At 42.9% G+C, this 16,605-nt stretch overlaps 1 protein-coding gene across 4 annotated transcripts in view; it reads left to right on the forward strand.

Annotated features, from left to right (window-relative positions):
- Positions 1–16,605, forward strand: part of PTPRB (protein tyrosine phosphatase receptor type B) — a 129,968-nt gene that overhangs the window by 96,948 nt on the left and 16,415 nt on the right. For all 4 annotated transcript variants that reach the window (XM_086399958.1, XM_086399959.1, XM_086399960.1 and 1 more), the window contains 11 exons: positions 2,082–2,188; positions 5,457–5,556; positions 6,884–6,967; positions 7,068–7,085; positions 7,206–7,287; positions 7,890–7,980; positions 8,697–8,773; positions 11,033–11,167; positions 13,278–13,400; positions 13,807–13,970; positions 15,501–15,636. In XM_086399958.1, the coding sequence (XP_086256084.1) occupies positions 2,082–2,188; positions 5,457–5,556; positions 6,884–6,967; positions 7,068–7,085; positions 7,206–7,287; positions 7,890–7,980; positions 8,697–8,773; positions 11,033–11,167; positions 13,278–13,400; positions 13,807–13,970; positions 15,501–15,636 (1,117 nt within the window). The remainder of the gene's footprint in view (positions 1–2,081; positions 2,189–5,456; positions 5,557–6,883; positions 6,968–7,067; positions 7,086–7,205; positions 7,288–7,889; positions 7,981–8,696; positions 8,774–11,032; positions 11,168–13,277; positions 13,401–13,806; positions 13,971–15,500; positions 15,637–16,605) is intronic.

Consider the following 16,605-nt stretch of genomic DNA (forward strand, 5'->3'; position numbering starts at 1 on the left):
AGTTCATTAAAATAATCTTATATGCATATAGAGAAGACCTGTCTATAAAATATAGCAGGAATGTTGAAGGACCTAAGAGGGCTGTAGGTAAATAAATGCTCTGAAGGTCCAAAAGTCTTCTTGAAGGAGGTATCATTTTGGCTGGCTACTGAAAAGTAGGGAAGGGTTTGCAAACGTGGATATAGGGGCAAAAGGAGATTCACGGTTCAGGAAACAGTCATAGTGCAGAGGCAGAAATACACAAATTGCTTAGAGAAGAACAAACCCAAATAATCCAGTTTCAAAGTGAGGGTCATATCAAGGGGTAGTAAGGAAGACAAAAATGAGAAGATAGGATGGGACAGGATTCCAGATGCGTGCTAAGTGCTGGGCTGGGGAATGTGGTTGTGACATCCATTACTGGAAGGGTTCTAAGGGCAGAGTTCCTGTTGATAGCCTAATTTTAAGCCAAGCCTACAGTAACTGCAAGAGCTGTAGTAAATGCAATGAGCTCTTGCATTATCTCCTTCCTGGGTTCCTAAAGGCCCTAATTCATCTGGACCCATTCTGTGTTTTGCATTTGCACCTTTGAATCTTAGAATTCCAGAGCAGAACCTGTCAAGGTTGTTACAGCCCCAGTGCTTTTATTTTCACAGATGAGAAAACTGAATCATAAAGAACTTTAGGAACCATTCATCTAATCAGCGATAGTGAGAACTAGACCTCAGACTCTCTGTTTCCCAGCCCAGGCCCTTTTACAGCCCTCCAACAGAAGTCACTGCTGTTAAACCACAATTAAGCCAAGAGAAAGAGATCTGGACTGCTGCTGCTGCTAAGTCGCTTCAGTCGTGTCCGACTCTGTGCAACCCCATAGATGGCAGCCCACCAGGCTCCGCCGTCCCTGGGCTAGGAGTCAGAAAATCCTGAGTTTGGTTATCTTTCACCAGCTTTCTTTACAGTCTTGAGTGAGAAATGCAGTCTTCCCAAGCTTCAGGTTCCAAATCCCTGAAGTAGTATCATAAGTTTCTGATACTGGAGAGGTTAGAGATGGTCAAATAGAATCATGTCTGTAAAAGTTCTTCACACTTACAAATCACCATACAAATAAAAGAAACTCTTTTCATTGGAGAGACTCTTTTCAATGTCCAAAGCTACGATACACTAGCAACGCCCACCAGCTCCTTCCCTTCCATGTAGTACGTGTTGACTGCTTGTTACTCTCCGGGGACATTGCATAATACCTCCACCAATAGTCTGTTATTCCTGGAAGTACCACTTTTGGCTTGGAAGGTGTCTTTTAGACGTGGAAATCATAGACGAGGTTGATCAATATAATCTTGATGATATTGAGGAGATTATACTTAGACCTAGACATGAGTTAGAAGGAGAGGGGAAAAGGTCAGAACAGTTTGTCCTGGCTGGCTAATGCTGGTAATAATAATGCTTCAGCATTATTACAGGATGTGCCCAGATACTTCTGGGTTAAGCAAATCTAGATTTCTTTTTTAAGGAAAAAAAAGAGACATTCATTCATTCTCATATGATTTAAATTAACCCTAGAAAAAGTTTCCCCCTATAAACCAATCCTGTTACTCTCAGTAAACCTACAGTCTGGAAAACTTCAGGTTAGAATGGGCTCAAGAGGTTGCTCAAGCCAATCTTTAACTTAGTGCCAGGCTGCTATCCTGCAGATCCCCTGAGAGCTGGTTCTCCAGTCTCTGCTTAAACCCCCTCAGTGACTGGGAGCTCACTACCTATGTGGCAGCTCATACTCTAGATGTTAGAAAGTGATTTTTTGTTCCCATGCTGCCCTATGACTTCAGCCTACTAAGCTCAGTTCTATATTCAAGAATGTAAACCTTGAGATGATAGGGATTATTCTTTGCAGTATATCTGGCTTCTGGACAGAGGAGGCTCAATTAATATCTGATGAATGATGTGTGAAGGCACAAAGCCAGGGCCTTCTGATTTCATAATTCATACCCTCTCCTACATGCATATCAACCAGATGACCACCCTGTTTCTCCTTGAAAACATTCTCCAGTCAGCCCTACTGTGGTCAGTCACTAATTTGTACTTAAACAAATTGGTTTTCTTTTCAGAATCAGCATTCGGGCTTTCACCCAGCTATTTGATGAGGACCTGAAGGAATTCACAAAACCGCTCTATTCAGACACATTTTTCTCTTTGCCCATCACCACTGAGTCAGGTAAGGCTAACCTTTTCATCCATCTGACATAGTCTGCCAACCACCACATCACCTACAAGAGCCTCTAGTAAGAGGCTAGACCTCAGACTCCCTGCTTCCCAACCCAGAAGAGATCGGGGGACTTGGCTGATGGTGGGAGGATCATTTATTTTTCCTTGGAATGTAATCTTTATATGATCATGATTTGATGTAGATTAGAGAAATTGTACAACTTCTGTAGCAGAGTGGACTGAAAGGAGTTATCTTGTCAAGAAGGTAGAAAGAGGTACCAGATTTTTTTATCTATTAAAAATGGATTTTTTAAAAAAATAGTGGATGAAGAACATTCAGATCAAGAGTTGACACAGGCCAAAACAGAAGTGGGTATAAAAAGCTTTCAAGTTGTAAATGGGAATGTGTATATGAAATATATACATAGAAATGCATAGGAAAAAAAAAAAAGACTAGAAGGAACTTTTTTCCTTTTGTTTATTATATGTTGCTTTTACATGATAAAAAAAATGTTAACTTGGCTTTACATAAATTTCTGAAAGAAACTTTTCTAAACTGTGTTGGAAGGAAAGCCTGAATAACGTTGTTTTTTAGTTGCTAAGCTGTATCCAACTCTTTTGTGATCTCATGGACAATAGCCCACCAGGCTCATCTGTCCATGGAATATCCCAGACAAGAATACTGGACTGGGTTGTCATTTCCTGCTCCAGGGGATCTTCCCGAACCAGGAATCGAACCTGTATCTCCTGCATTAGCAGGTGGATTCTTTACTAGGTAGCCACCAGGGAAGCCCCTGAATAATAATAGTAGCTAATACTGACTCTTTGTCCTCTCTGTGGAGCTGCAGTTTTAAGCATTGTGCTTAGAATAATTTATCTAATCCTCACTACGGCCTTTTGTGGTAGATACTATTACCATCCCCCATTTTAAAGGTGAGGATTTGAGATACCAAGAGTTTATGTAACTTGCCCAAGATAGCAGAGCTGGGTTCTAGCACTTTCTGCCTGACCTCTTAACTTCTGCACTGCACTGATTTGGAATAGTTCCAACATGCTGAGAATAGATTTATTTTTTAGCACATTGTTCTTTGGTACCATTATCTGTCCAGCCTTTCCCTGTACCCAGCCTTTCACAGTGCTTGGTCTCAGGAAGTTCTTCTTTAGAGCTAAAACAGTCTCTCATGCTGCATGACAAAAGATGACTCAGCTTCACAAACACTCCCATCTATTTATGCCAAATATAGGATAATCTCCCACTTTTCAGACCAAAAAGGAATCAGAACACAGTTAAGAAGATTTAGATGTGTTTGCTTACAAGTTAATGTTAAGTATGGGATTTGTAAACATTATTCTTCCCTATTTAAATTATTGTTATACAGCAAAAATTGAACATAGTCCAGTAAAGAAACATAGTAAACATATATCCAAAAAAAGGAATATTAACCACTTTAAAAGAAAGATGATTATGTTGGTTTGTTAAATCTTGAAAATCAACATTGAATAAACAAATTCAAGTGCTTAAAGTGCACTTCAAAAATGAATTACTGCATAGAACTAAATGTAAGAGCTAAAATGATCCAGCTTTTAAAAGAAAACATAGGAGGAAGTTTTTGTGACCTTGAGTTAGGAAATGGTTTCTTAGCTATGACACCAAAAGCACAAGCAACAACAACAAAACAGATAAATGAGACCTAATTAAAATTAAAAACTCCTGAGCTTCAAAGGACACCATAAAGTGAAACAAGATAACCCACAGAATGGGAGAAACTATTAGCAAATCTTGTATCTGATAAAGGTTAAGTATCCAGAATATATAGACCACTCACCACTCAATAATAAAAAGACAAACAACCCAATTTAAAAATGGACAAAGGGTCCAAATAGACATTTTGCCAAAAAAGATACACATAAGTCCAATAAGCTCATGGAAAGATGCTCATCATTAGACATTATCATAACTACAATAATATACCACTTCACACCCACTAGAATGACTATCATCAAAAAGATAATAACAAGTGTTAGCAAGGATATGAAGAAATCTGATCCCTTATACATCGTTTGTAGAATGTAAAATGATGTAGTTTTTATGGAAAACATTTTGCAGTTTCTCAAAATGTTACACCTTGCTCAGCAATTCCACTCTTTAGTATATACCCATGAAAAACGAAAACAAAAACTTGTATATGGAGATTCATAGCAGCATTATTTAAAATAACCAAAAAAATAGAAATACCCCAAATGTCCATCAATGGCTGAATAGCTAAAAAAATATAGAATGTTATTCAGCATAAAAAGGAATGAAATACTGACACATGCCACAATATGGATGAACCTTGAAAACATGCTAAGTGAAAGAAGCCAATTACAAAAAAGCATATGTTTATTGCTCAATTTATACGAAATGTCCAGAAAAGGCAAATCTATGAAGGCAAAGTAGGTTAGTGGTTGCCAGGGTCTAGAGAGAGGGAATGGAGAATGACTGCTAATGGGCATGGGGCTTCTCTTGGGGGTGATAAAAATGTTACAAAATTGAATGTAAAATAATTGAATTGTACAGTTTAAATTGGTGAATAGTATGGAATGTGAATTACATTTCAAAAAACTGTTTTTAAAATGGGCTACCTTCTTATAAATTCCTAGTGACAATATCAGATCATTTAATAAACCTGGAATTTCATTAAAATAATTGAGCAATTCACTGGATTTGCTAATGTCCCAGATGCTGTGTAACAAATGAAATAGCATATTAACCTTGATGGCAAACTCCTGGCCTTTACCTCAAATGCCCCAAGCTGTGCATACAAGCACAAATGAAGTCCCAATTAATGTATAAGCTGAACATCATTAATTTCAAAAGTATAATGACCAACCCACCATTACGTAGTAGTAGCTCATGTTTCATCTTTTCAGCTGTATACTCCTAAGCTTTAGATAGTAAAAGCCTTGGGCTTCCCTAGTGGCTCAGTGGTAAAGAATCTGTCTGACAATGCAGGAGATGCGGGTTTGATCCCTGGGTCAGAAAGATACCATGGAGACAACCCACTCCAGTATTCTTGCCTGGGAAATTGCATGGACAGAGGAGCCTGATGGGTTACAGTCCACGGGAAGTTGGATACAACTTAGTGACTAAATGACAGTAAATGCCTTACTGTGGGCATCATTTGAATTCTTCTATAATAACATCACTAGGGAGACGGGTTCCCCCAGCTGTCTTATTGGTTTTTTAACACTAATTTTCCCACCTGGGTTTCTTGTTGCCCTCTGGATCATTGTAGAGCCTCTGTTTGGAGTTATTGAAGGTGTGAGTGCTGGTCTGTTCTTAATTGGCATGCTCGTCGCTGTTGTTGCCTTATTCATCTGCAGACGGAAAGTCAGGTGAGTACCAAGTTCCCTTTGGTAATTGGATTCAGAATTTTAAAGATGCAACTGAAAATGCTCTTTCTCCTGAAAAGTAAGAAGGGAGAAATCATTTAATTTCTCCAGGTTAAGTCACTTTGTTTCTTAAGAAAAACAAGAAGTGAAGTGAAGTGAAGTTGCTCAGTCGTGTCCGACTCTTTGCGACCCCATGGGCTGTAGCCTACAATGCTCCTCCGTCCATGGGATTATCCAGGCAAGAGTACTGGAGTGGGTTGCCATTTCCTTCTCCAGAGGATCTTCCCAACCCAGGGATCAAACCTGGGTCTCCCGCATTATAGACAGATGCCTTACCATCTGAGCCACCAGGGAAGTCCAAGAAAAACGAGAGTCAAACCCTAAAACCATGACTCACTTTTTTGCATACCATTGCTGAATCTTATCCTTACCAAAGGAATGAGGGGCCATCTGTATCCTCATTTGAATGTGAAATGGCTCCTTTGGCACGGGGTGGGGGTGGGGGGTGGGGGGAATGTGTATGTGTTCAGTCACCTTGTGAAGACAGAGATGTCTATGAATTATGTTTCCAAATGCTTTTCTGAACTATTCTGAAAAGTATGGGTGCCATCTCAGTTTTGTGGTTCCTATCTGCCATGCTAAGCTAAGAAGGGAGCAAAAAGAACTAAACATATGTGGCCCCAGTGCCAAGCCCTCTTTCCTTAGGGAATTTCTTGTCTTTGGCACATTGTCCTCTCTTTTGCAGTCGTGTCTTGCATCTAAGGTTTACTGTGTGTGTGTGTGTCTTTTTTTTTTTTTTTTTTTAAGGAAAGCTTTATTGAGAGTGTAGGAAGTGATTATCACCTGTAGCCAAAAACAGAAGACACATCTTCAGCTATTGCAAAGATCTGTTTCTGAGTGGGGAAAATCTGTTTCTTTATGTTCTTCCTCTCTGTTCCCTCCCTCAAAGGGATGTTGGCTGAGTGTAAAATATACATGTACTGAAAAATCCATATTTGTACAAACATGCACACCCTTACCATAAGTGGAAAAATCTGGGCTTCCCTGATGGCTCAGTGGGTAAAGAATCCACTTGCAAGGCAGGAGATGCAGGAGACTTGGGTTCAATCCCTGGGTTGGGAAGATCCCCTGGATAAGGGGATGGCAATCCACTCCAGTATTCTCACCTGAAAAATTCCATGGACAGAGGAGCCTGGCAGGCTACAGTCCACAGGGTTGCAAAGAGTTGGACACAACTAAGCGACTAAGCAAGCCCAGCCTTACCATAGATGGAGAAATCTGTTTAAATTATTTCATAATTAAATTATCAGTCTTCTCCCTTGTGTTTCAGCCATGGTCGAGAAAGGCCCTCTGCCCGTCTGAGCATTCGTCGGGATCGACCACTGTCAGTCCACTTGAACTTGGGCCAAAAAGGGTGAGCACATTTTCCTTCACTTTATTTATTGAAAGAAGAGTTGATTGTCTTACATGAAATTTGCTAACAAGATCTTTCTACTTTTGGCTTCTCTTCACAGTAACCGGAAAACTTCTTGGTAAGAAAGAGCTCATTAATTACTATATTGTCTGCTTTTGAAATATAACTGGGGCTGGGTAAGGCATTTTCCCTGTTCTTCAGTAATTTTCTTCTCTTTCTGTTGTGTTTTTAACCATAGCCCAATAAAAGTAAATCAGTTTGAAGGGCACTTCATGAAGCTGCAGGCTGACTCCAACTATCTTCTATCCAAGGAATATGAGGTACAACTGAGATGCAATGATGTTTTAGCGTCCCTGGTTCTTAGCAGAATTTCCTTTCAGCCCTCACTATGGAATCACATCCCAGTTGGGCTCAGGAGTTAGAATGGCACTTAGGGTCTCACTGAGTGTTCTTTCATGCCCGAATCCATTCCCTGCACAATATACCACCTAGTCTCAGAAGCCAGTTTGATCTCCAGAATAACCAACAAAGTGCTACCCAGATCGGGTGGTAAGAAAGAATTAACAGACTTCAAATGCAAACTGATGCTGTCAGTTAGTTAACCTGGCCTTTTGCTTGCTTGGGAGATAATGTGGTTGGGTAAAAAGTGCCCAGGCTTTGGATTCAGTTCCCAGCTTTGCAACCTGTGTGACCCGAGGCAAATGAATTATCCTGACTGAGCCTCGTCTGTAAAATGGAGATGAGACTACCTCCTCCGGGGCTGTTGTGGGGATGACAGCCGATGCCCCTGGTCGAATAGGAGACATTCCACAAATGCAGCTAGTGTAACATATTGTTATGTTATTATGTATCTCAAGGACTGTCCAGTTTGCCATATTCTGTTTCACATTATTCACATGCAAACTTATTTTTGACCTAACAGGATTTAAAAGACGTGGGTCGAAACCAATCATGTGACATTGCACTCTTGCCGGAGAACAGAGGGAAAAATCGATACAACAATATATTGCCCTGTAAGTTGTGTGTTGAAATCTGTAATACCGCCTTCCTCTCGCCATTTCTTTCCTTTTCTGTGATTAAAAATGGGGCTAAAGCAACTTGGTATAGCTAGATATGGAAGACCTGAGGTTCTAAATGTCTTTAAAAACAAATGACTTGGACATTACTGTACTTCTTTCCAGAGGGTAACAACCAGCTGAAATTCTGGCTGGGAGAGAGAGACCTCTCATGCTGTTGACATTTCATCACGTGGTCCTGATGCTTCTTCTTGGAGGGTTAAGAGCTGTAACAGGGTTAACAGTAAGGGTCAACCTGGGTTTACTTAAAGTCTCTAGTTAGCAATTATTTCATATATAAAGATATATATTACATATATTATTCTTATTATCCTTACCCAATTGGGTGAAGCAATTGAAGGTAGCTTTTCTGAACTGCATTCGTTACAACAATGAAAAGGAGCTGGCCACTCCATCAGACAAATGTTGTTAGTGTTACAGAGGGAAGCACAGATGGACTTAGAAGAGCATTTGGCTCGTTTGCTTGGATGTTTCTGGGCTACTTGTGCAACTCTGTGTGAGCTTCACCTGCAAAATGGAGCTGAGACTGTCTCCCATGTGGGGTTGTGGTGAGGGTCAGAGCTAGCACACGTCAAATGCAAAGCGTTCTGTAAACAGTAGAAAAATCACCCCATGGCTCACTGATACATCTTTCTCAATAAACTTCCTTCCAGATGATTCCTCTCGAGTGAAGCTGTCCAACGTGGACGATGACCCGTGCTCTGACTACATCAATGCCAGCTACATCCCTGTAAGTGAACCCGGGGCCATAGCAACTGGGATGAGGCTTTGACAGGCGGTTATGCTGGAAACACCTCTTCTCCAACACACTCCCACTGTTCTCAGGTCTGGAAACATGAACATTTTAGAAGAAACAAAAAAAAAGGCCATGTCTGATTGCCATAAAATGCAGGCTGTCCTAGTCAATCCCTGCTAAGGCCCAGCTTTCACAATGGCTATAGTCACGTAGGATTATAATGGGCCCAGGAGGCATTTTCAAAGGTCATTTCCTCTCTGCAGCCCTTAGCCAAGATTAGAGCTCCCTAAGGAAGCTGAATCTCCACAGCTGAGGCGGCCTAGCTAGGGAAGCCAATTCAAAGTTATTTGGATTTCTGAAAACCACAGACACAACTCAAAGGTTGTGTCACACCTCTGGGCTCAGATTCTGGCTAGCTATTCACCAGCTTCCTACAGCACCTTCAGTGGAAAAGCTTCAGGTCAGGTAGATCCGTTTGAATCCCATCTGTGCCCTTTGCTGACTCTGGGATCTTGGGCAAGTTCTGTCAATCCTTTGGACCTTCATTTCCTTTTCCAAAAAATATAAGGATAATATTTACCTTAAATAATCCTCCATTCACTCCATAAACACTATATGTGTGGATGCTAAGTCACTTCACTCGTGTCAGACTCTATGCGACCCTATGGGCTGTAGCTCATCAGGCTCCTCTGTCCGTGGATTCTCCAGGCAAGAATACTGGAGTGGCTTGCCATGGCTTCCTGTGACTCCTGCATTGCAGGTGGATTCTTCACTGCTGAGCCACCGGGGAAGCCCTAAACACTATATAATGAAGTGCTAACTGTAAGTTGGACATTGTGCTTTGTACAGAGAGAGGGTCCGATGGAGTCCTGACCCCCTGGGAACTCTCAGCAGAGTTGGGACATCAGAAAATGACAAGGTGATGCCCTTGACAGGATAGAGCGGTTCTTCACCAACATTAACGCACACCTGCATCATCTGCAGGTCTTGTTAAAATCCAGCTTCTGATTGGGGCTTCTCTGGCAGCCCAGTGGTTAAGATTCTGCATTCCACTGCAGGAGGAGTGGGTTTGATCTCTGGTTGGGGAACTAAGTTCCCACATGCCAGAAGAAAAAAAAATGCAGCTTCTGATTCAGCAGGACTGGGTGGAACCTGACATTCTGAATCTCTAACAAGCTGCCTCATGACCCCCTGCTGCTGGTCTGAGGATCCCTCTCTGAGTAGCAAGAGGCTAGAGGTTGCCACAGGAGCTTCTGGGAAAACATTCTCCAGCAGAGATGAAGATAAAGGAAAGTTCAGCAGAGCAGGCAACATGCTGAGACTTGGAGGATAAAGAAGGATTCGCCAGAAGAGAGGCTGTGTTTGGGTTGGCGGGGTGGGGGTGGGGGTAGCAGAGGTGACAGAGCAGAGGCCCGGAAGAATGACAAGAGGAGAAAGAGCTTCAGCTGGGATCTGCAAGTAATACTGTAGTGTTGCTAGAATGCAGGATATGTGGGCGAAAATATCCTAGCTCATAGAGCTATGGTTACGATTCAGTAAGGTGCGTGAAAATCCTGACCCACAGCTTGTTATGGGTTTCCCTTGTAGCTCAGTTGGTAAAGAATCTGCCTGCGAGGCAGGAGACCTGGGTTCGATTCCTGTGTTGGGAAGATCCTCTGGAGAAGGAAATGGCAATCCATTCTAGTATTCTCGCCTGGGGAATCCCATGGATAGAGGGGCCTGGCAGGCTATAGTCCATGGGATCACAAAGAGTCAGACATGACTTAGCGACTAAACCACCACCAGAGCTTGTGATAGAGTAGATGCTCAATAAACAGTGGGTTCTCTTCTCTTCTCTTCAGTTTCCCTTGCATAGTATCTCTTACCAACATCCCAAAGCCAAGTATCCAAAATAAGTAAAACTGTTTGTTGAATAGGGCAAGAGCTTAGCAACGTCAGTTCCTCAGACAATCCACATTGTGTATACACACACATAACTGAGGGTGAAGTGTTTTCTAAATGATGGCCCAGGTCCTCCACTGCCTTTAAGAATAAACCCAACCTAATAAAAAAGACCTTGGCTCTTCACAATAGGTCAGTGTTCCGGCCTTTGTCCTTCCTGCTCCCAAGCCTTGCCATGCGTTAGTATCTCTTTTTCAAATCAGGGACCTGGCAAAGACTTACATCTCACCTAATCTACAGAGCTAACCCCTTTGTTTAGAGTTCTGAAGAGGCCCATTGTTTCTGAGTCCCCACATTGTAAATTCATTGCAGGGTAACAACTTCAGGAGAGAATACATCGCAACTCAGGGACCTCTTCCCGGCACCAAGGATGACTTCTGGAAAATGGCGTGGGAACAGAATGTTCACAACATCGTCATGGTGACCCAGTGTGTGGAGAAGGGCCGAGTGAGTACACGGTCTTCCTGTCATACTAACCTTGCTTCCCACCCCTTGGATGGAGTTTGACTCCCCGCCCCATAGAAATGAAACCCCGTAGGGACTTTCCTGGCTGTCCAGTGGTTAAGACCACACCTTCCAATGTAGGAAAATCTCTGGTCAGGAAGCTAAATTCCCACATACCAAACAGCCAAAAACCCAAAGCATATAACAGAAGCTATATTGTAACAAATTCAATAAAGACTTTAAAAATGGTCCTCATCAAAAAAAAAAAAATCTTGAAAGAAACCCCATGAAAACAAAGTAGGGATCATACAAGAACACTGTTGGTGAATTAAAGCCACCCAGTTATAAAAAGCTCTATAGTAAACCCAGGTGATGCTGTGTTCAGATGCTGAGTCTGAAGTTTCAGTCAAAGATGTTTCCACTGAACAAGTGGGATTATCAGAAGTGTCCAGGACACAGAAGGATTACCTAGCCTCTTGTCAGCACCATCCTCTGTTGTATGGGGAGAAGAGGTATGTTGGCAGAGTCACTGGCTCTACCCCTAGGAGTACGTCAAGGCTGTATATTGTCACCCTGCTTATTTAACTTATATGCAGAGTACATCATGAGAAATGCTGGGCTGGAAGAAGCACAAGCTGGAATCAAGATTGCTGGGAGAAACATCAATAACCTCAGATATGCAGATGACACCACCTTTATGGCAGAAAGTGAAGAGAAACTAAAAAGCCTCTTGATGAAGGTGAAAGAGGAGAGTGAAAAAATTGGCTTAAAACTCAACATTCAGAAAACGAAGATCATGGCATCTGGTCCCATCACTTCATGGGAAATAGATGGGGAAACAGTGGAAACAGTATCAGACTTTATTTTTGGGGCTCCAAAATCACTGCAGATGGTGACTACAGCCATGAAATTAAAAGACGCTTACTCCTTGGAAGAACAGTTATGACCAATCTAGATAGCATATTGAAAAGCAGAGACATTACTTTGCCAACAAAGGTCCATCTAGTCAAGGCTATGGTTTTTCCAGTGGTCATGTATGGATGTGAGAGTTGGACTGTGAAGAAGGCTGAGTGCCAAAGAATTGATGCTTTTGAACTGTGGTGTTGGAGAAGACTCTTGAGAGTCCGTTGGACTGCAAGGAGATCCAACCAGTCCATTCTGAAGGAGATCAGCCCTGGGATTTCTTTGGAGGAAATGATGCTGAAGCTGAAACTCCAGTACTTTGGCCACCTCATGCGAAGAGTTGACTCATTGAAAAAGACTCCGATGCTGGGAGGGATTGGGGGCAGAAGGGGACGACAGAGGATGAGATGGCTGGATGGCATCACTGACTCAATGGACATGAGTTTGAGTGATCTCCGGGAGTTGGTGACAGACAAGGAGGCCTGGCGTGCTGCGATTCATGGGGTCACAGAGAGTCAGACACGACTGAGCGACTGAACTGAACTGAACTGAAGGAGTAGTGAATTTTAGGCTGTGTCTGCAGACACAAAATAAAATAGTTATCTGAGTAAATGGTTTATATGGTTATGTTGATGGTTAAAAAGAAAGATTACGTGAAGTGCCCAGTGTCTGTGCTCAACAATTATACATGTTCACAATACTCTTTCTCCTGTCTTCACCTGTGAATGTGATTTTAGCTAAATGTTCTGACTTTTCAAAGATCACCTGGACCATGGCATTGAATCCAGGTTGAAACAACATAAAAACATGGACACAAAAAGGTCAGGGAGACAGTGCCTTCATCTTCCCAGCTAGATCTTTCTTCAGAAAACAAAACAAAGCAAAAACAAACAGTAAAAGAGCACAAGAAATTGTAAGACGTGGTTTATGTGTCCATGAAATTGAAAGGTTGAGAAAATCAACAAAAACTGAAGCCCCAGAACATGAACCTGAAAGGGAAACGAATCTAAAGGTGGGGGATTTGCCCCTTGACGATGTCTCTCCCTCACTGGGAGCCCATGAGCAGGTGAAGGCAAAGCAAATGGTCAAATTGCTTTAGCAGCTGACCCTGGATTCCAACTCAGGAAGACATTTCCAGGAGGGAAAGTTCAGGTTCATGGTAGAAGCGTGTTTCCAGACTCACTTTTTTTTTCTGCCTGTCTTCCTCTAGGTAAAGTGTGACCATTATTGGCCAGCGGACCAAGATTCCCTCTACTATGGGGACCTCATTCTGCAGATGCTGTCGGAATCCGTGCTGCCAGAGTGGACCATCCGGGAATTTCGGATATGCAGCGTATGTTTGTTCGTTTGACTTCATTGACTAACAAAGTTGGGAAGATGAAGTGTGTGCTAAAGTCGCTTCAGTTGTGTCCGACTCTGTGACCCCATAGACTGTAGCCCGCCAGGCTCCTCTGTCCATGGGTATTCTCCAGGCAAGAACACTGGAGTGGGTTGCCATGCCCTCTTCCAGGAGCTTTTCCTGACCCAGGGATCGAACCCACGTCTCTTCTGTCTCCTGCGTTGGCACGTGGGTTCTTTACCACTAGCGCCGCGTAGGAAGATGAAGAACACCTGTGAATCCGATTTCTGCTGGTGTCCTCTCCTGTAGCTTGGCTCCTAGGAATCCCTGCCTGGGCATGGTTTTCAGGTTTGAAGGTTTGCCCTGAGCTGTTCCCCTTCTTACCCCTCTGCTCTTCCAGGAGGAACAGTTGGATGCACACAGACTCATCCGCCACTTCCACTACACGGTATGGCCAGACCACGGTGTCCCGGAGAGCACCCAGTCCCTGATCCAGTTTGTGAGAACTGTCAGGGACTACATCAACAGGACCCCCGGAGCCGGGCCTACGGTGGTGCACTGCAGGTACTCCCGCCCAGAGCCAGCAGTATGGCAGCTGGGTGTCTAGGCGTGGGGAATGGGGTAGGTGGAGGGTCTGTGTGCCCAACCAGGCTGCTTGGGCCCAGGGGGTGTTCTTACGCCCTCTTCCACCCACGGCTCCCCAACCTCACTCCTTTGCAGTCTCTTCACCTCCCATTTTTCTCGCTGGCTCTCCATCCTTCTCTCCCTCTTGCTTTTTTCCCTACTGTATCCAATGCAAAGCCCTTATGTGACCTCCAGGTCCCTCATCATTGGGCCCCATCTCACCCCTCAATCCAAGTTCCCAGAAACTCCCGTCCCCCTCTAGCTGGGGAGGAGACTGCTCATGCTCCTCCCTGCCTCCTGCCATTCTTTCTCCTTGGAATGGCCCTCTCTCTCCCCCACCTGTATAAACCATAACCAGCCTTTAGCATCACAGCTCTCAGCTTCCCGTGGAGTAGCACTGCCATCTGTGGCAACCCACTTTCGCTCTTAAATTTCTGTTCTCTCTTGACTTCTCTTGGCTTCAGCCTGTACAACCATAAAATCAACCTAACAAGCAGTCTCTCGCTCTCTTTCTCCCTGGGGAGCCTAGTGTTTAGCTAATTAATGTTTGCAGAAACACTTGGATAGCCCTCACTGAACGGCACGAATAAACAAAGAGCAGGGAATTGCTACAGGAAGAGAAATGTCCTGTGCACTTGTTTCCTCTCAACCTGCCCAGCACCCTAGGAGCCCTGCTTTTATATGTCATCGGAACCATGATGCTTTTTATAGGAATGTGAGGCTTTCAAGAGTTTCCTGCCTTCTGAAAATGGCAGGCGTGTTCACCCAATAACACCGAAAACCTGTTTTTCTTTATCTTATAAATACCTGCATCAAAAACCCCCAGGTTATGCCATCACTTTAGGGAGCAATTTGACAATTCCTGGTGATGCTGAAGGTGTTCATACAATATAACCCAGCAGTTCTGCTTCTAGATATCAACCCTCGAGAAATCCCACACGTATGCACGATGATGCTCACTGCAACACAATTTGTAATAGAGAAAAACTAAAAACAATCTCGTTGTCTATCAGTAGGGAACGGTGGTTTATGACCTCTGTAAAAGAAATTATGTCTACATGTAACAAATGTAGACAAATCTCAAAAACAATATTGAGTAGAAAAGTTTACATAAGAATACATAAAACTTGTTTAGTACCATTTTAGTAAAATTTGGAAACACGTTAAATGAGTATATTGTGTGTAGATTTACATGAATGTGGGAAGAGTATGAAAGCATGCTTGAAAATGCTACGCAGAAAATCCTTACGCTTGATGGGTGGAGAGGTGGAGGAAGGAAGGAGAAAAGGACGGAAGTTCAGAACCCTGGGTTTCATTTCTTTGAGAGAACACATTGAGAGAAAGAAGTATCCTATATTCTTCTCTAACTTGGAAGGGAAGGGAAAGGAAAGACTGTGCCAGAGTCACGGGATGCAGTCCAGAAAGTCCAGTTTAGTGAAAAAGGTGGTCTTTCTTCACTCTCTTTTCTAGTGCTGGTGTGGGTAGGACTGGAACCTTTATTGCATTGGATCGAATCCTCCAGCAATTAGACTCCAAAGATTCTGTGGACATTTATGGAGCTGTGCATGACCTAAGACTTCACAGGGTCCACATGGTCCAGACCGAGGTAAGAGTTCAGCTGAAGGACACAGATCACCCTGTCTGTCTCCCTCCGCCCCCAAATGTTCAGGGCTTTAATCTGATAAAGGGAAAGAACTATGACTCATTAAGAGGAGAAAGAGAATTGAATATTGATGTTTTCTAAGACTTTTTATTTTAAAAGAAATTTCAGTGACCTTGAGGATGATGTGTATTCTTATCTTTACTGAACTAGTTGTCCATCTTCTTTAGGTGGGTAGGAAGAAAGATGAATTTTTAAAAAAAAATCAATATATGAACATGGGGGAAAACCAGCTAGTTCATCTTGAAGATCGTTTTAAGATAGGCTGGTGGTTGAGCACAAGAACTTCAATTAGTGAAAAGGAAGCAGATTCTAATCTCTTCTCTCCTCCAGCCCACCCCAGCTGCACCCCATCTCTGGAGACACTAAAGAGTATACATTAATTGTGGAGGATAAATGCTTGCATTAATATAATCCTTTGACATTTACAAGGTATTTCTAAACATGCCATCTCATTAGATTTTCACACACACACACACATAGATAAGAGAGAATTATTTTCCATTTCCAAAATAAAGAATAAATTCAGAGGCTAAAGGACTTTGCACAGCTACAAAGTAGCTGAGCGGGGACTTAACATCTGTTCTAGAGAATCCCAAGTCCCAAGTCCTAATTCCCAAGTGCCCTGGCCCACAGCCTCAGAGTCAGCACTGTGTCCCTGCACAGACCAAACCTCCGTCCCTGCATCATGGCCTTACCAGGTCCAAGTTCTCCTGCCCTTCTGTTTCCCAAGTAACTGTGCAAAATCTTCTATTAAAAAAAAAATGCCTGTGCTCAAAAAGGTGAAAAGTTCTGTGTGCTACTCTGCCCTGGCAGAGTCATGGGACACATGAAAACTGCCGGTGGCCACGCTCCACAGAATGGAGATGTCCCATAGCAAAGGTTCCCCTTGAGCTTTGTTGAGCCCACTGTTCC

The sequence above is a fragment of the Bos grunniens genome, chromosome 5, assembly GCF_055505025.1.
Source record: "Bos grunniens cultivar Pamir isolate PY7600 chromosome 5, Bosgru_T2T1.0, whole genome shotgun sequence".
In the NCBI taxonomy this organism is placed as follows: Eukaryota; Metazoa; Chordata; class Mammalia; order Artiodactyla; family Bovidae; genus Bos; species Bos grunniens.